Here is a 27,795-nt window from a genome sequence, read left to right as displayed (position 1 = left end):
ACACCCCAAATTTTTCACCTTCATTCACAAGCTCTTTGCCACTGAGGCCCACTCTCATAAGCTTTTAGAGAACCAATTGGTCGACATATGAGGTCGGGGCCATCCGGAGCTCAAATTTTGCACTAAATTTCAATACTCCATCTTGCAATCAAGATTTAATATCTATTTTGGCTCGATTTCAATCATCAATTTTTACCTTTGAACAGAAATGTTTAATTCTTTATCTCTGCCAAGGGGTCTGGGATTCCAAATTCCTCATCCATGGTTTGCCTTTTGCAATCATTTCATAACATTTGATATTATTTCATATCATTTTATGCCATTTCATTGCATGTCATTGTATATCATTTTCAAAATTCAGCACTCCTATTTTTCAAAATCTTCAATCCAGACTCGAGTTTTAAAACTTTTCTTTTAAAATCAATTTCAAAAACCTGAGTTTTAGATTAATATTTGTCATTCGTCAATCCTCAGGATCTTATATTCTGTTATTTCAAAATATTTTTCTTAGAAAAACAATCTGAATTTGTTTTAAACTCATTTTTTTAACTGATTTCAATTCTCAGATAAGACTCATCTAGGTAGTGTCGCTTCTGGCTGTCACTGTGGCACCAATTTTGAAAATTAACTGTCATAGTGACATGCCATTTAGAATGCATCATAGAATACGTATCACTATGACACGTGCAAACATTAATTTAATATTTTTAATAGTTCTCAATGGTTTTTATTATATTTCAATGGAAGTACATTTTTATATATTAAAATATCAAAAGTAATTCTTCATCGATTAAAACCCGTGTCCCCTTGTTCATTTTCAAATGATTTTTGTAAGTCGCGTGTCAGGTTATACCAAACACAGAAATTAATTAACACAAAGCCAAGAGAGATTTTGCAAGAAATTCTGACACTACATGTGCATGTCAAGGGTGGTGGAATTTAGATACTAGAAGGCTAGGCCATGTTACCTTTGAAAAAATTTGGGCCAGGCTGTCTGTCAGGCCCAATGGCCTGGCCAGGCTGGCCCGAACCAACCTGTTGCCTGTCTTTTAATTGGAGAAGGCCGCCAGCAGCACAGCCCATCAGTGAGCCAGTCAGCCTGTCCAAGAAACATGCTGGGCCGGTCCAGCCGGCCCATTGCCCACCCCCTTATAATGATGTTGAATCAGGTATCAGTTGCCATAATTGTTCAAGTTTTTGAACTAACAAAACAACCAGGGTCAGAGGGGAGCTGGGAAAACAAGAAAGCTCCATGGGTGCACGGATATTGATCCAAAAGATCAAAAGAAGGATAAAAAAGAAAGGTCTCTCTTTTACCCAGTCAAGCTCACTGGGTCAGGACCAGGTCTGACCAGCTTAATTTTATACACAGAATGCCTCTCTCTCTCTCTCTCTCTCTCTCTCTCTCTCTCTCTCTCTCTCTCTCTCTCTCGTGGGCTATGCAAGATGGAGAGAGTGTCCCTAAGGTCAGAGTTAACAAATAGTTTTGCGCATGCATGTGGGTTCAATCCACTTCATCCACTCATCTCCTGGGCCTTGAATTCACTGCAAAATTGCCTGTTAATAAGCATAATGTAGAGAATATAATTCTATAACTTAATACATCCAGATATCTCTTACAATCTCCTTTTCCTTGGAGAGGGGCAAGAAAAACGAAAAACCAGAGCTAAATTACAAACCCATGTGGAGAGAGAGAGAGAGAGAGAAACCAGGCAGACATCCATCTATGATTCCAAGCCAAAAGTGTAAACCACTGCCTCCTCAATCAAATAATCCAATATTTCCTCTTCAACCTCCAATCCTGTTTCAAATTCCTCATTTTCAAAATCTAACCATCTCCCTGCTCCAGTGCTCATATCCTTGTCCAATATTTCATCGACCATTAACTCCCCCATGCTTCTCCAACCCAGCATTTCCCTAAAAACTTCCCCTGCCACCCCCACTTTTCCGACCACAGCAACCCCTTTAGTCCAGGTCCTACAATCCCCTCTGCTGTAACAACTATATTTTGAATCTACACACTCACTCACACAGTCGAACCACAGTCTCTCATTTTTCATTTGCTTTTGATCTTCAGCATTTCCAGAGATGGAACTGTTTCTCTCTAATCTGTTGAACAGAAGAGGATCAACAATCCCACTGGGTGGACCAACTGCTATATCCTCAAATGTCAACTTGGTGTTTACTATGATTTCCCTTACATATTCCAGTTCTTGTTCATTAGTGCCGACAGATCCTTTTGGTTGCCCAACCCAAGAAGAACCAGGCCTTTCGACTGTCGCTGTACATACAGAGGTAGCAGAATCCAAGATTTCCTTGGCAGAACCCACTGATGGGCTCCTGGTAGAAGCTTGGTATGACTGGTCAAGTTGACCACCTAAAGGTGATAGTGGAACAAGAAACATAAGAGAAAATTGCATTCCCAAGAAATAGTGACACAAATGAAATAAAACAGAGCCACGCAAGCAACAGATTAATTATCCTTCTCATTACCATAAATACCTTCTGAACTATCCACAGAATTGCAACTGTCATTTGAGAAGACAGCATCAAGTATTGAAACAGGGCTGAGGCGCTCGTTATCCTCTACAGCATCCACTTTTATAAAGTCCAAATGGCCCCCTTGGGTTTCAAAATTTTGTTGCCTGGCTATTTCCTTTACCTAGAATGGGCAACAACATTATCAGAAACCACTAAAATACCACGCTTGATAACTGTACTTGTACTAAACAGACAGGTTAAGAACCACATCACTAGTTCTAGAGCTTGAAGTAAAGACGCTACTGTCAAGAGTATGTTCAGTACATTATATCCAGAAAATAAATGACTGATCCAAAGGCAACCTATCTGAGCTGCATGACCCACAAGACAGATCATGCCAATTGGCGTTCAACAAATGCATACATTGACAACAAATACTAGAGGCCTAGATGAAGTTCACAAATGCAAATGGTGACATGTAGGTCAGAGAATATTTCCACGGGAATACATATAGAGAATCAACAGCATGACAGCAATCTCTTTGAATACATAGGTACTGTCAAACATCTTAAAATCTGCTTCAACAATTACATCATGTGCTGCAGAATGAACATAGAAAAAGAACTTGAACAATATGATGCCGACTGAAATTTACCCGAAGTTTCAAATGTGAAGTCACAGAATAACAATAACAGGTGAACTGTGCACATAAGAAACCTAGGGTAATTGTCAACAAAGAGGCGCATGTTCAAAAGAACCACTAAACATGGCACTACATTCTGTGTATCAGTTGTATCCATATACAATGAATTGCACACATGAAGTTGACCAGTAAAAATGAAATAATTGCCATTATGCAGCAGCAATTATCAAAAATGTGATCTCATTGCTTAAATTAAACAAAAAATCTTCAGATATTACTTCGATGGATATACATGGATGCTTTTTCTTTTAACTGTTGTTTTATGTGAACACAATGATAAGACTATAAAAGAAACCACACTGAGCTGCACAAGAAATTACATTTGTATTCTCCAACTCAACCAAAAAAGAGACAACAGGTGTCATTCTGCACCATTCAAGGATATTCACAAAAGATGGGTAAAAGATGAGTGATGGACATGCTGACAGTACTGAGTTGACGGTTATAGAAAAGTAAAGAATGACAGCAATTCAAATTAATTCTTTGATGTTCATGGGATCTTATAATCATAGTCACAAATATCGGTCTCGGCTATATCTCGACAAGGTAATTTCTCACGATAATACAAGTTTAGTTGATAATTTTGGGAAAAACTAGATGTTCTACAATTTTAAAAAATAAAAAATAGTAGAAATAAGTGAGAAAAATAGCATGTTCAGATAATAAAATACACATATAATACAAGCAACCAGAAAAAAAATATAAAAGAAAGAAGAAAAAAAGTAGTTAAGATCATTGTCACCTGTATCGTTAAAGTTAATTTCTCGGTGAGGGTGTTTCTCAGAGAGATTTTCAAAAGTTGATAAATATCGGGAATATCTCGGGAGTTTAAAAACGTGAAAAAAAATATAGATAACAACAAAAAAGCTAAGGAAATAATAAGTTTTTCATTATTTTTCTTCCAAAAATATAAATAAACATGTTTTAAAATATAAAAGACAAAAAATAGGAATGCAACTTAAAATAAAGAAAAAATAGTTTTCCCCAAAAATATCACAATATTTTGTCTTCTGGCGATATTTTGAAAATATCGCAAGATATTACCTTGAATATCGGTATCTCTCACGATATTTTCAAAATATCGCCAATATCGGTGACAGTGGCTAAGATATAGAAAAAAAGTAACAAACAACTCATAAGTCATAACATAGTAATATTATTGTGATATTATTGCAATAATATCGTGACATCTACATTTCAGATATTTTCAAAGTATCATGATATTTTTCCTTTAATAGTGTTTTATGAATTTAGAGCTACTATTGCTATATTTTCAAAATATCACCTATATCTGTGACTATGCTTATAATTATCATTCTTTCACATTTTTTCAAGTTTCAGTCAAAAAACACTTTGTTTTTGGATAACAAAAATTTGATGGAAGCCCACTTACAATCAATTCTCCAAGTCGACACAGGTGCCAGATGTCTAGGACATGATTGGAAAAACTTGAAAACGTAAAGATGCCATAAAAAGGTATTAACATAATTATAAATTGCATGCACACTGACAAAGCAAAAAAAGGGGAGCTTGAAGAAAACTACCAACTAGATCAAAGTCAGATTTGGACAGCTAGTGGCTCCAAGTGGCTTGAACATATGATAGTACCCTGATCTTATTTCATATTCATAGCAATACTGGGATTTCCAGAACTCTTGGTTCAAGGTTGTTCTTTGTTACACCAGGCTCTTATGAGAAGAAACATGCTCCAAGAATGTGATAAGATTACTGTGGTACCAAGCTGGTTGAGAGCCTTTTTTCCTCTTCTAACCATGGTAGCCAGAAGCACATGGTCAGTATTAGAGAGAGAGAGAGTTGGGAAGTTGAGAAATGTCCTAGAATTGGTTCAATAGAATCATGACAGTGAAGTAGTATACTACATCTTTGCAATATTATGACACTTTTTTAGTATAGGAAATCACATATGCATGTTAACATGTGCAGTTTAGATAGCTCTTTTAGGATGAATATCAAAGCCATCAATCAGAGCTGAAATTTTGGTGTTCTAAAAAATAATAGCTAACAAGAACGCAAGCACACACATTGCTGTGCATCTGGCCTTCTACGTCAAGCATCTGTCAGCCCACCAGATCTTGAGAAGCAATATGCGAGAGACAATGGGGTTGAGATTTGTGATTCAAAGCGTGTAACAATGGTCTTAGAAATACAAAACGAGCTCCCTATGTCATAAAAGCACGCTTATTTGCCTTCACATCCTCCTGATGACACAATTACAAAGATGGTCAAACTTAAGACACTTTACGACATAGGAGTACACATGATCAAAGTTGCCTCAGACAATCAATATCAGATCATATTGAATCCATCTTAAATCATTATTGATATTTTTTTTGAACTAATTCTTTGTATTACACTATACATTCTCAGTTAATTTTTTTTACATAATGCCTTACATATGAAGCAATGTCCTATGCCTTAGCATCTTTGAAAACCTCGTATATAGCACATCCATATCCTAACCTTGGCAAGATCAGGGTCTTCTTTTTGCATTTATAGATGTTGTAGCATGTACGGTATTTTAACTGAAGCCTGAAAGATGTACTTTACAGCTTCCCACTAGTCTATTTCCCAACCAAATAAAAGTCAAGAAAAAAAAAGAGACCTTAATGATGATGATGAAGAAGATGATAATAATGATAATAGTAGGAAGGTTCAATCCCAAGCTCCATTCAATCAAAGGAAGTTGGTATCCAGCTAGAACTAAATGTGAACTGTCCATGACTGAAGAACAGGCCTCGTGATAAAAGGTTCATCAGAATATGCACAAATTCCACTTAACAAATAGTTAGCTAAATCCAATGCTAAATTAAGTGAAGTACATGTCCTTTGGATGGGATAAAAATGAATATAAACATGGGGGACAGCATCTACCTGAAACTTGAGATCTGTATTGACCATTGGAGTGCTTGAAAAGGAGCTGTCAGCTTCAGCAACATATCTGTAATTTACATCATTTTTCTGAGGCATGGATAGGCACTCATCATCATGTTCCTTCAATATGGGAACCCCAGAATTAAGAGTAGCTAGAAAATCTTGGAGTATGGACACGGTATTTGAATTCTCTGAATTGGTGACTTTAAGAGAACTTGCCATTTGAATCCCAGACGTCAATTCTCTCAACTTCTTCTCCAAAAGAGCACTCAAAGTATCTCCCTCCAACATCGTGGAACCTGGGGTAGACATCCTTAAACTTTTTGTGCTTGACAAGATATTTTCACCACAAGAATCAATAAAGCATCCCTTCTTCATGTTTTGCTTATCTAATGCCAGGTCAGTTGAACGGGTTCCAGACAGGGGTGTCAATGGTGAAGTGAATGTAAAAGAAACAACATCCATACTCTTGCCGCCGCTTGAAACAGCCCGCTCACCATTCCAAAGCCTTTGTTTATTACCCTCTACCCGATTTAAGTATCTATTAGTGATTGCATTGGTTTCTTGAGGAGTTCTATCTCCTTCATCAATAAAGACCGTATCTACAAACCCATTTCTACGAGAGGAAAAAAACCCTTCTATTAGTCTTTTCTTTCGAGGAAAGTTTCCAGTTGAGAGACATATCTTCTTTTCAAGATCATTTTTATCCATGCCTTTATCTGAATTTCTAGAGCAAGCCCCTTTCTTCGGTTGGCTGCAAGCATTCCTGCAAGAAATCATGCGATCTCGCATAACCTCGTGATTTGCAAGCTTCTGTCGAGAAGAAGTATCCTCAGCCATATCTTTTCTTATGTGTTGGTTTAATGCTGAAGGTTTTGAGGGCAACCTGTTCTGCTTCTGGTTATTCTGCCTAAGCACATTGGAAGCACTAGAAGTAGCTTGTTTCTGCTTATTCTTTTGGAGATTTAACTGGCTTTTGCGCTGTCGATTGATTTCTGGTTCATCTTGTACCAACAAACTAGTACTGCGAGTGCTGTTTGGTCGTACCGAAGATGAACAAGACAAATTTTCCCTCCTCTGCACATTAACCTTTGCTTGAATGGCAAGCGAGATGGACTTTCCTTGATTAGTAGTAAATGAAGGTTTGATATCCTCAGAATCTGGAAAATCGTGTGGTATTGCTACTTGTTTTTCTCGTTTAGCGGAAGAGAAAGGAAGCCTCTGGTTACTTTCTGCAGTATTCTGAGACGATGAGGAAGGTAAATTTTTTGACAACCTTCCTTCAGAGGCTACCCTGGAACTGAAACTATCTTCAGAGCCATTCCAGCTGTTGTTCATAGCCTGCCCTTTCAGAAACTTGACTGCATTAGGCTCACTAAATTTCTTTGGTAGCTCCAAGGGCTTAGAAATTCTATAGCTAAATGCTATATCTTCTGATCGACCTCTATCTTTCAAATGAATCGATGAAGCCCCTATAATTGTGGATTTGTTCCTAGCAGCTGGCTGCAATCCTGGCTCAAGAATCTTCACAGCTGTCTCCATCACATGGGCTGCACTCTTGGCTGAAACAAATCCAGAACCCTTCATAGGTGATAATAGTCTATGTTGGATATCTGAATAAGATTTAACAGGTTTTGCTGGTAATGTCTCGGTTTTAAACCTCTCAATTGGCCTTCTGTCAAGTAAGGACATTTTCTGCAATTTTTGCGGTCTTGGCTCTAAGATTTTGCTAGGCAAAGTCATGTTAGATGACTGTCTGACAGAGGGTAAGTTCTGGTATTGAGATCCGAATTCTAAGCTCTTCTTGGGACCATGAGTAAGCCTAGACTCATGAAATGGGGTTGAATCAGACTCAGGCACATCAAAAGAAGGCAACGAATCTAAACCCATAAGTCTGGCAACCACATTAGGAGCCTTTACTCCCACCCCCTCATCATCCATTGATAATGATGAAATGCAACTAGATTCACTTCTCTTCTCATCATCCATCTAAGATCAAGAAGAAGAAAATTGGTTACCATATAATATGGCAGAACAAAAAAGACAATAGAATGAAAATCCGGATGCGCATAGACAAAAAACATAAGATTGCAGACAGAAAACACACCAATAATGAAAGAAAGAAATAGTTACCCACCATGTGAAAGTTGGTGGCCTGTAATTTCTCCTCATCCAGCTTAGCCTGTTCTGATTCTACTGCAATAGAAAGAGCGAACAATAAGAAAATGTCTAAAAAAAGGCATAAAACAGTAAATGAATATAGGATAATGAATGCAGGCTTCTGGTTTATCAGGAAGTGGAAAAGCAGGAAAGCTATAAACTCCAAGAATTTCACGCAGATGGGTAATTATGGATCCATCTGAACTGGCATGTCAAATAAAAGATAGATTATTACTTATAATTTACCAATTTTGGTTCCAAGCAAGAAAGTTTGGATCAAAGCAAGCATGGGTTGAGTGACTAGTGAAGCTTCTGGCAACGGTTTCGAAAAACAAGGAAAAATAAAGACAGAAAAGCCGTATTAATTATCAATCAGTGGAGATACCAATTTGCAACAAGATGAAAACCATATCATTACCTGCTACAGGTGACTTGTTCGAGAACAACTTCTTCCACTTCGACCTACCATTTCGATCGAACAGCTGAAAGAAACCACCAGGGTGACCCCCTCCTTTCAAATCTCTCTTCTCCCCTCCCATTTTTATCTAATCACTGGCAACTCTTTTCCCTACCTCCAAACTAAAACCAAATGAACTACAAAAAGCATGCGAAAGACACAATAGCATCAGTGGCAGTGAAACTATTATATGAAACGCATGAAAAAATATCCCATCAAACTCATAGTTGCAAACTTCAGACTTATTCGCGCTCTCCCAATGGTGGCGGCATCGACCAATCTCCGCAGACTAAGCTCAGGCTCCTCATTCCGTGAAGAAACTTAGATTTCAGATGTTTAAAACACTGACGTATCAATGATCCTTAAAAACAAGGACCCCCCAATTCACCTTTCCGCAAACACGTTCATCTCAAGTTCTCAATTCGAAAGGAACCAGCAACTAAACGAGGAAATTCACCTGTCCACAATAAAGACTACAAAATGTGGCAAAATGAGTTTAGATTATCTCAGCTTTTCCTGTCTAACAAATCAATACAACGCCCCTCCTCCCCCAATTAACCACAAGCTCCCCTCCGAATTCAGAGACCCACATAAGAATCTTCGGAAATGAAAACTAGAATCTCCTGACCCGAAGATACGAATCGGTAGAAACCTTCCATAGTCTGAAAAGTCACAAATCTCGGTCCGATCTCTTGAAAAATCTCGGTCCGAACTCTTCGAAACGAAATCGAGAACTAAATCAGGAAAAGATTCAGCATTCTGATCTCTTAAACAACAAAAAATCAAAGAATGACAACTACATTCCCCCACAACCAGGAATTCTAAGCATCACCAGCATTCCACCAGATTTCGTATTCCATCCCTAAATAAAACCAAAAAACTCCAAACAAACCTGGTTTTCGAACCCTAGTCCAAAAAAAAAACCATTCACGTTACAACCTTCAGCGATTCCCGCAGCTCCACAACGCAAACCTTCCCAGAAGACAACACCACCAACATCAACAAATCTAGGGGTTTTTTTTTCCGACCCTCAATTCCCCGCAAAAATTCCTCACTTCCTCAACCTCAAGAACTAGAAAAAAAAAACACAGAAAATCACGATTCCAGCTTCAGAATGAGATTCCTCAAGATATTAAAATACCAAAACAAATAAACAAAGAGAAATCGACTCACACAGTGAACCTCCTTCAACACAGACGAGAGAGAGAGAGAGGAAGGAAGGAAGGAAGAGTGTGGTCATTAGATAAAAAGGAAGAAATTTTTGAGGGGTAGTTTCTGGAAATTAATGCAATGCTGCGGAGCACCATCGAAAAATTAATAATTCATTTCTTTTTCTCGTGATCTGAAATTACTGCAATGCACCAAGTTATTCAGGTCAAGGACGAAAATGAGAACCCTTGGGGCACCAGGGTAATAGACTTATGGATCGGATATGTGGGTCCGATCACGGGTGACATGCATTGGTGTCATGTGGGTTTTTTGATGAAAATTTTGAAACTTGGATCCGGTCTACATAGAGATACTTATTGGTCCATCACCGTCAAGAAGCCTTTGTCCCAGCTACACGGGAACTGGTTTATGGTGTGTTTGATTATCCTGGATCTAAGATCTCCAATCCAACCTACCACAGAGCCTTCACCAGATCCTCGGTTATGCAAAATGAAGGATTTAATATTTGAGATCGCTAAACATCTCATATGTAGTGGGGGGTGTCAATGGGTCATTTTTGGTTCGGACCCAGGTAGAACCAGACTTGGACCAAATTTTTTGGGTATGGTATCAAGTTCAGACTTGTATCTGTTATAAGAGAAACTATACCCAGATCTGATAATAACTACATGAACCAGACCCGGACCATACCAGATAAAATAATATTTTTTATCATTTTTACATTGAAAATTTGTGGGTCTTAATCGAAACTCAGGTTAAGCCTTAGTGGTATAAAATTTTATGAACCATACCCGGGGCTATTCAGGCGGCTATTCAGGCTCGGCTCATTTACAGCCATATAGTGTTTGGGTTCGGCTTGTGTGAGCCAAGCCGAGATCAGCTTGTATAGGCCCGAGCCAATCGAGGTGAGTCTGAGTTGGCTCTCCTAAATAAAAAAAATTTTTTTTTTAAATAATTCATAGTAGGAACGAGCTATGGTGCAATGCAATAGATTGTACTTAAGCTATCTAAACGAGCTTATATGAGCCGAGCCGAGATGAACACCACTTGTTTGTACTTGACTCGGCTATGTATAAGGAGCGATCTCGTGTTCGGCTCGCCATCCAATCGAACCGAACTAAGCCGAGCCGCGAGTTGCTCAGTTCGTTTACCCGAGGAGTGCCATGGTGCAGACGAGGGTATTTTCGTCTTTTAAATAAAGTTCTTCTGGCTGGCCATTTTACCTGGAAATCCAGGCGTTCTTTTGTACTTGACTACGATCGTAGGGTTGTTTCAGTAATTTTATATTTCGATCCGAAAAAAAAATTGCACTGGGTGCGTGCGAACGTCTCTTCAAGAGAACCATTTCAAATTACGAACTGAAAAAGTACAAATAGTTAATTACTGATATACCCCTGAATGGAGAGATCGATCACGAGCTTACCCCTCAATCGGTGGTGAAATTTCTCAGTTGACAAAAGAAGGCCTCGTTGTTTAATTAAATTATCTAAAGGAGGTTGCCGCGTAGGGATGGTAGTGGATCCGGGTAGGGATGGCAGTGGACCGGGGGAAAGCGGGGCCCCGCCCCGCATCGCCCCGTTTGGACCCGGGATGAAGGATATGAAACGGGGATGGAGGCGGGGATGGACGTGCACTTTTCCCCGCAATATCCCCGCCCCGCCTCATCCCCGTTTGAACCGAGGATGGAGGACATGAAACGGGGATGAAGGCGGGGATGGAGGATAAAATTCATTCCCTGTCGGGGATGAAGGCGGGGGTGGAGGATAAAATCTTGAGGCGGGGCGAGGGTGGAGACCTTGTCCCCCGCCCCGCTGCCATCCCTAGATCCGGGCGGGAGTGGAGGACAAGGTCTCTACCTTCCTCCCTCTCAAAATCCTGCCTTTCATCCTTGCACAGGTCTTGATTTTACCTCTATTCCTGCCTCCATCTTTGTTTCATGTCCTCCGTCCTTAATTCAAACGAAACCAGGCGGGGCAGGGCTCCATTTTCCCTCGATCTACTGTTATCTCTAAAAAAATGTCAGAGATGGATCATAGCGGCATAAGTCAAGGATTCGCAATCGGGATCAAGCGGGGCAGAAAAAAAACATACGTCTATCTCCGCATTCCGGCACAGGTTTTGATTTTAACCTCTATCCTCGCTTTCATCCTGGTTTTATGTCTTCCATTCTCGATCCAAACAAGGCAAGGCGGGGCAGGACTCCGTTTTTATCCGATCCACTGCCATCCCTATTCCAGCGATGTTCGTCACATGGTAACCTTATCATAAGCGTGGGCAGGGGGGCATCAAGTTGAGTCATTTTTAAAGGACTTTCTTGTCTTTAATGAAAAAGAATATACATATTTTGGTAACTGCGCAACGGAGGGCTTACCCGTGCTCCTCCTTGAACGGGGTAACGGGGAAAATGTGCATTACTTTAAATGACTAAAATACCCCTAATCTGATATCCTACTCCCTTACTGGCCCAAGGCACACACACCGCAACCAAGTTTACGAAAGTGGTGGAGTTCGTAAACTTGGTTGCATTTCAAGGGTATATCCAAACAAACCCAATTTATTAAAGTATATTTTTTTATTATGATAAAGGTGCTAATTTTTTTATATATATATTTATCAAAAAAATTTGGTTTGAAAACCCGAGACAGATTGACATCCTAACGGATGACTCGTCTTAAGAGTATCGCTGCAAATGGACCTGAATCAATCGTTTTAGCATCGTATCGGCCAAAAAATCAATGGGAAACCAAGCTGCTTCAGCTGGTTGAAAATTGGTTGATTCAGTTCAACTAAGTTCAGAATCGGAATCAGCCAATTTCTCGCATCGTTTTGAAAATCGATTCAAGGCCGATACCGATTCTGACACCATTGGTCAAGCCACTCAAGGAGCATGCTGCTTGAGCTAGCATTAAGATAGAGGACACAAACCCCAGTTTTGAATTCTTGCCATTTTTCAACTTGAACACCTTAAACCAACCCCCCAATGGGGTCTTGGCTTGTCTGATAGGAGCAGCTAGTGCATGTCACCTTGTGTTGGGGGGCGTTGCAAGATCGAATCTCAATGGGATCATTGCATAACTGGTAGGGGACTGCCCTAACCCCAGCTTGCCTATAAAAAAAACACCTTAAACCAACCCACTTAGCCAGTTAGGTCCAATTGTGGATCAAGCCAATTGATCACCATAATGCTGAAAGCAACAACAGACAGTTTGGTGGATGCCTTGAAAAGTGTGGTTTCAGGGAAAAGATGAAGAAAAAGACTGCTAGCTTTACATTGATTGCTGCGCAGAAGGTGGTGAGTATATGTTTCATGGTGTTTTTAATACAGTTCAGTGTGTTAGAAGCCTTTACATTCAATCCAGTAACTCATTAGTTGTCACATCATTGACACCTTATAATAGGGCCTTTTTAAAATATAAAATAAACCAACTGTTTCTTGCACTCACATGCATGTGCTCCTACATATGGATACCATTGTTTATTTCTTAAATATGAAATACAGCCAAATACTTTTTGCTTTTGATTAAAGAGATTAGGTCCTGTTTGGGGAAGCAGGAAGGAAGTTGGGGAGGAACATTAGAAAATCACATTGGTTACCAAGAATCATACTTTTCAATTCTTACCCTGTTTGGACACTAGTAGATGGTATGGAAAGTGGCAACTGTTGGAGGAGTGTGGAGCCTTATTCCCTGCCTAGATATGAATCATGTAAGAGGCTAACCTTTTGAAAGGTAATTTTATAATTTTATCTTAGACTTCTTATAAACTACAAAAGTCATGATATACTTCTTGAATCAGATTACAAGTCTTGCAAAATCACTGTAATATCTGAATTACACTTGCAAAGGCTGTATGTGCTAGTCTCTTTGTAGTGAGACATTGCAGGTTCAAAATCCAATGGTACATTGAATATTAACGGGTTGGGGTTTAGTTTGCCTTTCAAAAAACAGCAATGCCACTTCCCATCCCAAATGCATTAACTACCATCCCACCATCCTAGCTACTAGTTTCCAAATAGCCACCAGGTGGTAGTTTGACCTAACTTCAAATGCATAAACTCCTATCCCAGTTCCTAGATTCCAAACAGGCCCTTTGTTCTGATAAAAACATAAATTAATAGATTCATGAAAATGAAAAAAAAAAAAGGTCCACAACACCCAATTCCTTCACAAGGAGGTTTATAATTGCCAAATCCTGTTCTGAAATGGATTATGATGGTTGCTTTTGGAACCTCCAATGAAGTGCTTCCAAACAAAGATAATTCTTCTCAAATCCTTTATTCTTTTGAATTCCCTATGTCAGGTGAGCTTCCGGAGTTTTATGCTGCCAGGACAGCGACCGTAAGTACAGCAGGCAGAGCCAGCGCGGCTAGGTCTCTGATCCTGGGGAAGGTTTCTCCGTGTAAATATCAAAAAATGAAAGGTTACTCAAGCTCCATAAATTGCAATATTATGATGCAACTTTTGGTCCCATAGACTATTGGACCAATTGACCTTAGCAGTAGATTGATGTGCCTTGTTGGGGGCACATATGCTGTCCAATAGTCCAGTATAATGCAAATGACACCAAGATGAGATGTACATTGTAGAAATAATTAGTGGTGCAAACTGTACCTATTGTGGCTAGAGCCAGAGATGTGGCAGGTTGAAATGGATCATATGGTTATGGTTATGGGACCTACTCAACCATACACGGAATTAATACTCAACTGTCTTCATTATTTCCATCTTGCCTACATCCTGACCTAGACAATTAAAATCCAAATTAATTCAGAAAAAAAAATAAAAAAGCTAAAAAAGGGTTTATTAGCTACCTAATAATCAGCCTACAAGGGCTCCCCTCATCTTTTAGGGGCCACTAGTAAACTTCATCAAGCTGAAGAGATGTCATGAGTTCGAAACCCAATGGTGTCCATTCTTCGAGGCCGAAGCTGGGTGCACATTCTAGTAGACAAGAAGAAAGGGAGAATTTTACACCAATGAGCTCGTGATTTAAGTGTGATGGTTTTTCCAATTATTCATAAAATATTATAGAATTATCAACTAGATCTAGATTCATCAAGATAAACCAATGGGTAGATGGCACATTGGTGAACCTTCAAAAACTTGTGCATTGTTCATCCTTCAATATTGAAAAGGTTGGGCATGTTTTCAGGTCATCGTAAAATGTTATTACAGGAATAAAGCCAGGAGGGAGGGTGGGATAGCAACAGCCACACTGAGGACAATGTTCACCATAAAAATGGCAGGTGCATAAGAGCAGACAGGTGACAACAATTAATATGTTCATAGGGAACCAATCACTGTCACCAAAAATTAACTTGAGGTATATATATAGTAATGGGTCTGTGCTAAACCGCGTGCTAAATGGGTTTTTCGGGTTTTTTTTTAAATTTATGTCCAAAATCTTTGTAAATTTTGGAGGCTTCAAACATCATTTTTTCAGCGAAAGCACATAATCCAGGTGTGGATTCTTAGTAGATCGACAATGCCTAACACATTTACAGAGCCGGAATCGCATAAAAAGCACCAGAGAAACTGAAAAACCCCATTTAACATGGGGTTTAACACCAAATGGGTTTAGCACATACTCTCTCTCTCTCTCTCTCTCTCTCTCTCTCTCTATATATATATATATATATATATATATATAGAGAGAGAGAGAGAGAGAGAGAGAGAGAGAGCTATTATTGGATGTAAGAGGGCATTTATGCCCAAAAAAAATAAGTTGCAAGAATTGCTGGTTGGAAGTTTGGCAGATTCAAGTTAAATGATGCCAAGAAAAACATTCAGTCTCAGAAGCTTGTACTACAGACAGTACAACTTCCATAGAGTAAATGCTGATTATTATCATGTCACTACCTTGAATATTTAGAAATTACTGAAATATGGGTCCCTTTACAGCTATCATTTCCATCATTTGTTTTTACTGAAATGCTGTCAGTTTAAGAACTATAAGAAAAATGATAGAAACATGTACAATTTTGAAAAAATATATAAAATTTCAATAATAGCAAGAAATGCGCAATTTTTGAACAATTCATGATAATATTGGGATTGTTGAAACATGTAAAAAACTTTTGAAATTTTTGCTAGATTTCCAAAATCTCAGCTATATTTGTGAAACAGATTTGTCCTGAGTTCACTATCCAGATCCAGTGGTACCAAATCAACTGGCGTCCACTTTTACTTTTTACTGCAAGGAAATAAGGGGTCCTTGATCCAGCTAAGAAGGTCCACATTGGTTGGACTCATTTATACATGCAGTCGAAACTAATCGGACCCACAACACAAGGAACACTATATATGGGCCTCTTTTGGGTAGTGAAAGGTGCCTCTATACAATTCTGTCAGCTCTCCCCAACCAAAAACAAGCTTGTGGTCTCAACTATGGATGAGCCCTTTGTGGCAGTATCAATTCTTGCCAATTATCAATGACAGAGAAAGCAAAGACTATTAGCAGTAAACTTGTTTGATTTTCTGGCTTTCATAAATGATGCCTAGAATCAGGAAACTCCCAAATTATTATTATATTTTTTGGATAATCTAAGGGAACCCCCACCCCCCCTAATCAATGACCGCGACCCTTGAGGTTCTCTATGCTCATTGGGAAGTACATTCAACTTCGACCTTGCGGCAAGGGATGCCACCCATGGGTTTTGAACTTGTGATGTCCTCACAACTTGGTGACATTCACAAGTCGCCCCTACCAGATGAGTGGAGCCTTTGTGGGCAACTCCCAAGTTATTTTACTCGCTAGAATTCATCACTATTCTTTGAATCCATCCTAGGTAGCTGTTTTAATTGACAAAATATCACAAATTTTTCGTTAAAATCGTAAATATTGTGTTTACATTTTTATCAGCTATTTTTATTAAAAATTGGTGAAATCTTCTGTATGCACTTTTATTTGTTCTTTTTTACATATATTTTTTTATTTTAATGAATTTGTTTTTACCAATAAAGACATGAAAAATATGAATACTTTCAAATTCGCATGAGATTTTGGCTGACTTAGCTTGCATAAGCTTATTAAGAGAAAAAAAGTGCACTTATTATGTTAAAGTACCCAAGTTGGTTGAGTTACACGCATGTAGCGGACAGGCTTTTCGTTCAATTGTTAGCATTATATGCAATATGATTACAATAATAAATATTTTTTTTTGAAAGGTAAGCTCGGGTTAGGCAGACCCCTACCAGTTAAGGATGGCAGTGGACGGGACAAGGTCTCCACCCCCGCTTCGTCTCAAAATTTTGTCCTCCATCCCCGTTTCATGTCCTCTATTCTGGGTCCAAACAGGGCGAGGCAGGGCGGGGTGGGGCCTCGTTTCTCCCTGGTCCACTGCCATCCCTAAAGATATTTTAGTTATTTTACTAATGAGGTAGGGCAGGGTGAAGCAAAGCGTAAGTCCATCCCTGCCTCCAGCCCTGAATGGGTGTTGATTTTAACCTCCATCCCCACCTCCATTCTTGTTTCATGTCCTTCATCTCCGGTCCATACAGGGTGAGGCCTCGTTTCCCCGGTCCACTGCCATCCCTAGTACGAACCTGCAATGTGGCAACACAAGGTGACTAGCACTAGATGTCCTACCAGACAAGGGAAGCCCCCATTGGTTCGTTAATAATTTATTTAATTAAACAATTCAGCTTAAACACTGCTCATTAGGCTCATGCTATCTTATTGTGCACTCAAACTAGGCTATGCTAGTCACAAGGTCGAACCTGGGTTAGAGCTAGGTATTATCATAGCAAGCATAGCTTGAACAACCCAAACTCAGCTCTCTCTCTCTCTCTAATGGTTTTCATGCTCAAGGGTGACTCTATTGCGGTAGTGGTAAACTCTGAGCTAATTTTATTTTAAGCATGTATGAAATAACTGGAAGGACTTCACGTTATATGCATTGCCAGTACACCATGATGATCATGGCAGGGACCTGATTGACAGCCACCCATATTGGCATTTCTCGAGATGGATGAGGTGACTATCTCAAAAAATGTTGAGATGGATGGTCATCATATGTGGATATCCAAGTTAAGCATGTAATACCACTGCATAAAAAATGGCTTCATCATGAATATTTGGCATGTTTTAGAAGTAAAAAAAAAATACATTTGAAAGAAATAAATCATGATCAAGCACTCTCACACAACACACAATAGTTAACGGGGTCCGGTCAGGTCTAACCTGCATCCACGGTATAAGATTTACTCTCTTTTCTCTCTTATTCATTTTCAACTAGCTTTGCACTTATATAGAGAGTTTACATTCAGCGGATGTTGATTTCATCCTTTGCTCATTTGTAGGATAACAACCTAATTCTCTCTCAAATCTTCCTTTATCGTTGAAATGTCTATCAATGTTATCTTTTGGCGGTTTGACACTTTCCTTATCTGATTTTCTGCTTGCTATAATTATGTCATTTGTCATAGATGGAGGATCAGAGTGATCACGATCTAGAGGATCTGATGAGCAATCACGGTCTAGTGATAAGGATATTCTAACATCCCTCCTCATGCTCATAGGATTTGAAATCCGATTAAGCTTGCTGATAAATCTGTTGAACTATTGATGCAATAAAGGTTTAGTCAAAATATCAGCCACTTGATCTTTTGAGGAAATGTAACTCACAATCAGTTCCTTCTTGTGAAGGTTTTCTCGAACAAAATGAAAATCTATTTCAACATGTTTGCACCTATTATGAAAAACTGAATGGGCGGCTAGATACTAGGCTCCAATATTGTCACACCATAGTGTGGGTGGTTCTCTCTCTGAAACACAAAGTTCTTTGAGCAAAAATTTAATCCACATAATTTCTGCAGTAGCATTGGCAAGAGAATGATATTCTGCTTCAATTCTTGATTGAGACACCACAGATTGTTTTTTCGAACTCCATGACATAAGATTAGAGCCTATAAAGACTGCATATCCTCCAATTAATCTTCTATCATTTGAGTATCCTGCCTAATCATCATCACTAAAGATACATATACTCAAGACCGAAGCTGACTTAATCATAAGGCTATAGTCAATGGTCTGATTTAAATATCTCAAAATTCTTTTCACAGCAACCCAGTGTTCATCTATAGGTTTATACATAAATTAACAGACCTTATTGACTGCAAATGATATATTAGGTTTGGTCATCATGGCATATTGTAGTCTTCCTACTACACTTCTGTATAATATAGCATCATGAAAGTCAGATCTAGCTCTGGCGAATAGGACAAGTGAGTTTACCAAAGGTGTGGTGATAGGTCTTGCTCTTGTCATTTTAACTCTTTTCAAAAGATCAAATATATATTTTTCTTAAGAGAGAAGAAATCCATCATTTGTAAATCAAACCTTGTGTCACGGGACTAATTCCTTCAATAGGTCAGCGTGGCGCGACAGTCCTTTCCCACCGTCGCAAGCCTACTTGTCAACTTGTTTGCCAGTCGTGGAAGCTTGTAATGAGAGAGTAAGAGAGAATAGAGGAAGAAGAATTACAATCACAAGAAGCAATCACAACGAGGGTGAACAAAAGAAAGCTCAACGCATTTAATTCATTCATAATTTTGCATGCAGGCTATTACAGTTCAAGTATACGGGCTGCCCCTTCGGGGTATTGATTCACTTGAACCGGGCAGCTTACATCAGACTCAACAAAAGCAAAACATACTTTAAACGCAACTTTACAATATAAGTCACAAGGGAACATGCTCCCTTCTTCAAATCATGCACCGTCCTCGTCGCCATCTGTTTCATGGTAAGCCCTGACTTCAGCCGGCTAGCGGTTGTTCATCCAGAAAGCTGGCTCCCACATAGGTTCTTTTGTTTCCTCCTACTGCACTAAGTATTTCTTCGCTTCGCCCAAGTAGTTGACATTGTGATGAAGGATTTGACTTAGGTGCTTCTCAGCCCGTTGTGTTGTCGGAGCCCTCTGCATGATGGGAGCACGTTGTGGCACACTGTGTTCCGGATCTCCATCTTCTGGATAGAACTGCTTTAGGTTGCACATGTGGAACACCAGGTGCACCTTGAAGTCTGGGAGCAACTCCAGCTTGTACGCCAGCTTGCCCACCTTTTTTGTGATAGTGAAGGGTCTTTCATCCTTTCTGAGCAGTCCGCGGTGTCGCTCGCGGAAGATGCCTGTGCGACATGTATATAACTTCACCAACACTTGGTCCCCAACTTAGAACCCAGCGGGCCAACGATACTTGTCTGCCCACTTCTTCATTCTTTTTGCTGCTTTGTGTAAGAATGCATTCATCAACTCATTCTGCTCGTGCCAGTCGCGAATAAACTGATACACAAAGGATGACATTCTCTTTTCTTGTGCAGCAAGAGTGTGTGGGGCCAGTGGCTGCTGCTTCGTGGCTATCTGAAACGGGCTATGGCCTAAAGACTCGCTTTTTTGCAAATTATAACAGAATTGTGCCACGTCAATGAGCTTTACCTAATTTTTCTGATTTGCACTAACAAAGTGCCTAAGGTACTGCTCGAGTATCATGTTGATATGCTCTGTTTGTCCATCTGTCTGTAGATGGAAGCTTGTTGAAAACAACAAATCAGAGTCAAGTAGCTTAAATACTTCATGCCAGAACTTGCCCGTGAAGTAAGCATCGTGATCACTCACAATGCTCTTTGGTATGCCCCAATGCTTCACCACATGCTTTACAAACAACTTTGCAGGGCACTCCTTTGAAGCTGGGATGAAGGTGGCATACTTTGAGAAATAATCCACCACAACTAGGATGAAAATGAGGCCCTCTACCTTTGGCAGACTAACAATGAAGTCCATAGAGAAGTTATCCTAAGGACATTCTAGAATTGGTAGAGGCTCACAGAGACCGGCAACCTTCTGGTTTGTCTCTTTACCTTGCTGGTAGATGAGGCATGTTCGCACATACCCCTCTACGTCGTCCCTCATCTGCGACCAATAGTAGCCACACTCAAGGAGTGTTAAGGTCTGCTCCTGACCAAGATGGTTGTCCCATAGTGTATCATGGCACTCCTTAAGCAGTTCTCGGTGGAGGCTTCCCCACGGCGGCACGAAGACGTGTCTCTCCTTTATCATAGGAGACCATCTTGCAGCTGTCAGTTCAGCCCTACGACTCAAGGCATCCGCCACAACATTGGTCTTTCCAACCTTGTACTCCAAGGCAAAGTCGAACTCAGCCAAAAACATTTGTCACCAAGCTTGCTTGGGCGTCAGCTTCTTCTGTGTCTGAAAATAGCTCGTGGTAATATTGTCTGTCTTGACGACGAACTGAGCACCCAAGAGGTAGTGCCTTCAGGTCCTGAGGCAATACACGATGGTGGTCATCTCATATTCATGCACCATGTAACGCCTCTCGGTATCCTTCAGCTTACCACTCTCATATGCAATCAGATGATCATCCTGCATGATAACTCCGCTGATGGCAAAGTCTGAGGCGTCTGTGTGGACCTCAAAGGGTTTTGAGTGATCAGGCAGTCGCAACACTGGCTCCCTCACTAAGGCTTTTTTTAAATGATCGAAGGCATCTTGGCACGCTCCTGTCTAGAGCCATACTCGATTTTTCTTTAATAAATATATGAGGGGCGCAACAATGAGGAAATAGCCTTCAATGAAACGTCGATAGTAGTTTGCCAAATCAAGGAATAATCGCAACTTTGGAACCTTGTTTGGCAGACCCATTCTTGGATGACCCTTATGTTTTGCCCTTCCATATGCAACACACCACACCCCACAACGTGGCCAAGGAAGTTGATCTCCTCCTACCCGAAGAGACATTTCTCTCGTTTGACATAGAGGTCATTCTCCTTTAGCACCCGAAACACTGTTTGTAACTGCCTGACATGTTCCTCCATGTTGCTGTTGTAGATCACGATATCATCCAGATAGACTACCACGAACTTGTTTAAGTAAGGGTAGAAGATCTGGTTCATTAAAGTCGTGAACATGGCTGGAGCATTTGTCAACCCGAATGGCATTACTAAAAAATCATAAGCACCATAGCGGGTGACGCAAGCTATCTTCGGCTCATCACCTTCAGTAATTCTCACCTGCCAGTAACCCGATCACAAATCTAGTTTGAAAAGATACGGGCACTGCCTAGCTGATCGAACAAGTCCGCTATCAGTGTCCATGAGTACTTGTTCTTCACCATGACCATGTTCAAAGCACGGTAATCCACACATAACTGTTTGGAGCCGTCATGTTTTATCTGAAATAGGACTAGGACACCAAATGGGGCTTTCGATGGACAAACGATGCCTGCATCCAATATCTCCTCTAGCTGCATGCGTAGCTCCTTAAGCTCAGCAGGCCCCATGCGATATGAAACCATTGCGGAAGGCTTCGCTCACAGGGTCAACTCAATCTTGTGGTCAACCTCACGTCTTGGAGGAAGATGCTTTGACAATTTCGGAGGCATCACCCCTCGAAACTCCTCCAATAGTGGAGCTAGGGTCGGCGACACTTCTCTTTCCATCTTCCCTTCTTCTGTGTGCATAACAATTAAGAATGTCTGTTCTTCATGCTTGACACCCTTCTTCAATTGCATCACTGATAACACTGAAGACTTGCCTTTCTACATGAGGCATTGCACTGTGTGGGACTGGTTTGGCCCCATGATCGTTAACGTGTTAAACTTTGACAGTATCATAACATTTTGGCTCTACAGAAACTTCATACCCAAAATCATCCAGGGGCGCCACAAAGAAGTTGGCTTTGCCAACCCAACTCCCCACTTGGATAGCCACATCTCTTGCTTCACCAAGGATGGGCTTGGCCTCAGAGTTTACTGTTTTGATGGTCCTCTGCTTTGGCCCAGGCTTCATGCTCAATCGTTCTGCCTCTTTCTGCGAAACAAAGTTGTGTGTGACCCTAGAGTCTATCATAGCTGAAGTAGACTTTCCATTTCTAATGACTTCGAGATACATCAGTTCTTTGCTAACCTGCATGTTCTCAACTACGTAACTTCTAGCTGCATTGATCGACCGCATGACTCTCATCCACGGTTGCATAGTCTCAGTGTCGTTACATTCTGCTTGTGCAGCATTGGCATGCCCGTCGTCCTTCACGAGGCGCTTTGGGCACAGTCTGGCGATATGCCTATCAACACAAAATCAGCATGTCACAACCGCACCCTTGTTGTTGTTGTTATACTTTGTATAGTTCTGTTTCTTGTCAGATTAATGGTGTGTCGATGCCTCACCTTTATTGTCACGTCGTTCATCTTTCTTGCCTCCATGGTCAGGCTTCTTACCGACTTTGGTTGATGGGGTGAAGGGCTTACGCTGAGTGTCAACTAAGCGCTCGACCGTCACATACGCATCTTCTAAAATATGAGAGTTGCTCCTCTTCACTTCAGATTGTGCCCATAGCTGAAGTCCCACAATGAACCAGTTGAGCTTGTCATCTTTTGGCATGTTAGGCACCTTCAGTATAAGCTTCTGGAACATTCTAACATAGTCTTGCAATGAACCAGTATGTTTAAGCTCGTCAACTATTTGGTACACCTGCCTATGCGCATTCCTCAGCATGAAGTAGTTGCGCAGCTCCATTTTGAAGTCATCAAAGGTGTCTATCACGCATTGACCCCTCTCCATGTTGTTGCGCTTCCGCCTCCACCAAGCGATAGCATCTTCATCGAGTAGAGTTGTTGCAGCCTTGATCCTAAGATCTTCAATAATCACATTCTGAATATCCAAGTAGTCTTCTACTTGAAACAAAAAGTTCTTAATGGCCTTGCTGTCGTGAGAACGATTGAACTTTGCGGGTCTTGGCACATCAATCTTTGATGGCCTCTCACCATTTTCACCATTTAGGGTCACTGATCTCTATAATATGTAGTTCTTCAACTAAAGCTCCCCTACTTCAGTCTGTAAGTCGGTCACTGTAGTCGTCAATGAAGTGACCTGTCTCATTAGTAAGTTCACTTACTCATGCAGGCTCGCCACCACATCATTCAGTCTACTGAATGATTCAACTGCGCATGAAATCACTTCCTCATGCGAAGTCACATCTTCCACTAGCATGTTTACAGTTGCACCCATCTCCTCTTGGCTCTGAGGTGAACCCATCTCCTCAGCTTTGGCAACTACCTTGTCTTTGGTGTTGCGCAAGTTTTGATAAGGTGCCATGATGTCTTGCTCACAAATTGTAGCTTGTTGATGCGTTTGTCGACACAGACTCTAAAGTCATTTTCTCGGTATGAGAACGGGCTCTGGTACCACTTATCACGGACCTAATTCATTCAATAGGCCAGCGTGGTGCAACAGTCCTTCCCCACCACCGCAAGCCTACTTGTCAGCTTGCTTGTAATCAGAGTGCAAGAGAGAATAGAGGGAGAAGAATTGCAATCACAAGAAGCAATCACAACGAGGATGAACAAAAGAAAGCTCAATGCATTTAGTTCATTCACAATTTTGCCCATAGGTTATTACAGTTCAAGTATATGGGCTGCCCATTCGGGGTATTGATTCACCTGAACCCGACAACTTACATCAAACTCAACAAAAGCAAAACATACTCTAGACGCAACTTTACAATGTAAGTCACAAGGGAACACCTTGATTACTAAGAAAAAATGAAGGGCTCCCAGATCTTTTATAGCAAACTCAGACCCAAATCTTGAGATTAAATTTGGAATCTGCTTTGTTGAACTCCTTTTGACAATTTTGCCATCAACATAGACTAACACATGTATGACAAGATTAACACTTCGGTAGAGGAACATAGATGCGTTAGTTTTGGCTCCAATGAACTCAACACTTAAAAGGAATGAGTTAAGATGAGCAAACCATGCATGTGGGGCTTTTTTTAGTCCATACAGGGCGCTTTGTAACTTACATACATGATTTGGAATTTTTGAATCTTTGGATCATGGTTGTTGATTCATGTAGACCTCTTGAGAAAAGTACTAGTGAAGAAAAGTGTTTTGCACGTCTAATTGTCAGATGGCCCATTTTTGACTCATGGCTATAGACAGAACTATTCTGATAGTGGTGTGTTTCACCACCGAACTAAATGTTTTTGTGTAGTCAATCCCTTATTGTTGACTATATCCCTTTATCACTAACTTGGCTTTGTAATGCTCTAAAGTTTCATTTTCTTTTCTTTTTATTTTGAAAGCACATTTGTATCCAGCTATATGTTTAGCATTCTGAACTGGAACTAATTTTCAAGTTTCATTTTTTGCAAGAGCATCAATTTCCATTTTCATAGCCTCTTGCCACTTTTGGTCTTTGAATGCCTATTTAAAGGAAATAGGTTTACTATCTTGGAGAAGAGTTACTAAGAGGGCTTTAGGTATAGAATGTTTGGTAGCTAAGAAGGTATTATAGTCTTGATATTTAGGATTTGGTATCAAGGTTTCATCTTGGTGACTGGTGGTCATTTGATGAGAACGAACTAGGAGATTTGAAATGGTGGGAGCTGGTTGTTGAATATTTTTCATTGTGATTTGTAACTGGATCACTATTGGCATTGGTTGAGTCATGACTAGGTTCGGTGGAAGCTATTTTAGGTGTAACAGTCTCACAGTTAGGCTTTTGAATAAAGTTGACTGAAGTCAAAATAACAGATTGGACAGATGTGGGTGCGTCTTTGGCAAAATTTTCATTTTTGTGTACGAAGAAAAAAAAATCTCACTGAAAACCACATGACAAGAGGTAAAAAGTCTTCCATTCTTTAAACTCATACAATAGCATCCTTTATGATTTGGAGCATACCCTATAAAGATACATCTTTCAAACTTATAATCAAGTTTGTGTTTTCGGTATGCATGAAAGTAGGGAAAACATTCACATATGAAAATTTGGAGAAACTGATAATCAGGTTAGACTTTAAATAATGTTTCAAGAGGTGTCATATAATCAAGAGCCTTGCATGGAGTTCGGTTGATGAGATATACGGCTAAACTAAAAGCATAAGTCCAAAATTTGTTTGGAACATGAGCCTCAACCATTAAGTATAGACTCATTTCAACAATATGTCTAAGCCTCCATTTGGTAGCCCTATTTTGTTTGGGGGGGGGGCATGAAACACTATGCCCAATTGCATTTTCAATAAAATAACCTTTTAAACTTTAGAACTCACCTCCCCAATCTGAATAGAAAATTTTAATTTTGTGCCTAGTGATGTTTTCAGAAAAGGTGACAAAAAATTTAAAAGCTTGACTCACATCCGACTTATTTTTTATGAGATAAAGCCAAATATACTTTGAAAAGGCATCAACGAATATCACATAATACCTAAATCCGTTAGTACTTGTAATCGATGTTGGCCCCTACACATCAAAGTAGACGACTTCAAGGGGGCTCTAAATAGGATTAGAATAATAACCAAATGGAAGATTATGGTTTTTGCCTCACACACATTATTAAATAAAAGTTTATTATAAGTCAAATCAAAAGTATCTAACATATGATGAATAACTCTAAGAGCTGGATGTCAAGACATTTGTGCCAGTGGTCCAATGATACCTTCTCTCCATGATTCTGTAGAGCCCTACTTCACTTGTTCATTGTTGGAGAATCTTTTCTGTTATACGATTCTTAACATAACAAAGATTCAGGTAAAACTCAAAATATACATTATTATCCTTGGTAAAACATTACACTTATAACAAATTTCTTATCATTTTTAGAATGTGCAAAACATCATTAAGTTGCAAACAATTATTAATTCTAGAGTTGCCAATGTTAAGAATGTTCAAACCTGGTCCATTTTCTATTTTTAGAGCATTTGATCTTTGATGTTCGAGTGAATGGAGAGGTTGTTGATATCATTGGTTATGTGATGTGTGGCCTAGGATACCAATTATCATCTTCATACACTTAAGAAGGATTATTACATTGGGCATCATGATAGGCTTGAGAAGCTGAGTTCTTATTTTTAAGCAGGTTGATATAGGAATATCATATTCAAGCAATATAACCAATCTTTTCACAAATTTGCATACTGGTTTCTCTCCTTGAATCTGATTTGCTTCATTGAACTAACGTCCATCACAGTTCCTGTTCCTGGGTTGATATTGATTTCTTTCTTGCCCTTGATTATTTTGTTTATAAAATCCTTGCCTAAGAACCATAGTTACAGCCGGACTTATATGATCAGCAGATTGATCATCATTGTCTTTGAAATTAGCCTCTTGCATCATGAGGAGACCATGCATTTCGACAAGAGTAATTGGGTCTCTGCGAGTTTCTATAGAGGTTTTAAAAGCAAGATACTCATTTGGCAGACCTCTAAGGATCTGAAAAATTAGTTCATCTTCCTCCACATGTTTTGATGCAATAGTCGGTTGATGCATAATAGCCTTTGCCTTGAGAATGTATTCATTCATAGTACTTGTACCCTTTTTCAAATTCTAAAACTGCGATTTGAGTTGCATAACTCTTGATCTTGAATGCACAACATAAGATTGCTTAAATGCATTCCAAACGATAGCAGAGGAGTTTAAGCCAATTATTTGGTTGTAAACCGGTTCTGAGGGGGATGATAAAATCCAACTTAATAAAAGTTGGTCACACCTTAACCAGTCAATATAATCAGAATTAACTTCGATAGAGTTTCCTTTTGTCTTTGACGAAACTGGCTTGGTTCTGTCAACGAATCATGTCAAATCATACGAAATGAGAATGAGAGTAAATTGAGATTTCCAAATCAAATAATTTTCTGCAGATAATTTTATGGCTAAAAAATGTTGTAGATTGTTGGGTAACTGAAGCAAAGAAGATGAAGAATTCATACCCTAGTTGTTATCCATTGATGTTGTGCTCATGATGAACCAAAATTGAAGCAACAAATCTATTCGTGAGAACGCTCTGATACCATGAAAGAAATAAATCACGATCAGATACTCTTGCACAACACAATAGTTTACGTGGTTCGATTAGGTTTGACCTGCATCCACGACACTCTATTTTCTCTCTCAATCATTTTTAACTAACTTTATAGAGTTTT

General features: G+C 39.7%; 1 protein-coding gene across 1 annotated transcript; it reads right to left on the bottom strand.

The window, feature by feature from the left end:
* Positions 1-1,553: 1,553 nt before the first annotated feature.
* Positions 1,554-9,231, bottom strand: LOC149844104 (uncharacterized). Its single transcript, XM_090002061.1, has 5 exons — positions 8,655-9,231; positions 8,214-8,272; positions 6,077-8,065; positions 2,503-2,662; positions 1,554-2,377 (listed from the first exon to the last, which is right to left on the bottom strand). Exons 1-5 carry the CDS (start codon positions 8,773-8,775, stop codon positions 1,725-1,727), a joined length of 2,982 nt encoding a protein of 993 aa, XP_089858187.1. The 5' UTR covers positions 8,776-9,231; the 3' UTR covers positions 1,554-1,724.
* Positions 9,232-27,795: the final 18,564 nt, after the last annotated feature.

This window comes from Nuphar pumila, chromosome 3 (genome assembly GCF_984573655.1).
Source record: "Nuphar pumila chromosome 3, dmNupPumi1.hap1.1, whole genome shotgun sequence".
NCBI lineage: Eukaryota > Viridiplantae > Streptophyta > Magnoliopsida > Nymphaeales > Nymphaeaceae > Nuphar > Nuphar pumila.
The sequence above is the reverse complement of the archived record's forward strand: the minus strand, read 5'-3'. Positions and strand labels throughout refer to the sequence as shown.

Bases quoted from the DNA above. Each gene is read 5' to 3' on its own strand.
- LOC149844104 (XM_090002061.1), bottom strand. From the start codon at position 8,775: ATGGGAGGGGAGAAGAGAGATTTGAAAGGAGGGGGTCACCCTGGTGGT. The intron at 8,066-8,213 runs GTGGGTAACTAT...TCTTGATCTTAG, and splicing joins AGGCCACCAACTTTCACATG to ATGGATGATGAGAAGAGAAG. The intron at 2,663-6,076 runs GTAGATGCTGTC...TGCCCATTCTAG, and splicing joins ATACAGATCTCAAGTTTCAG to GTAAAGGAAATAGCCAGGCA.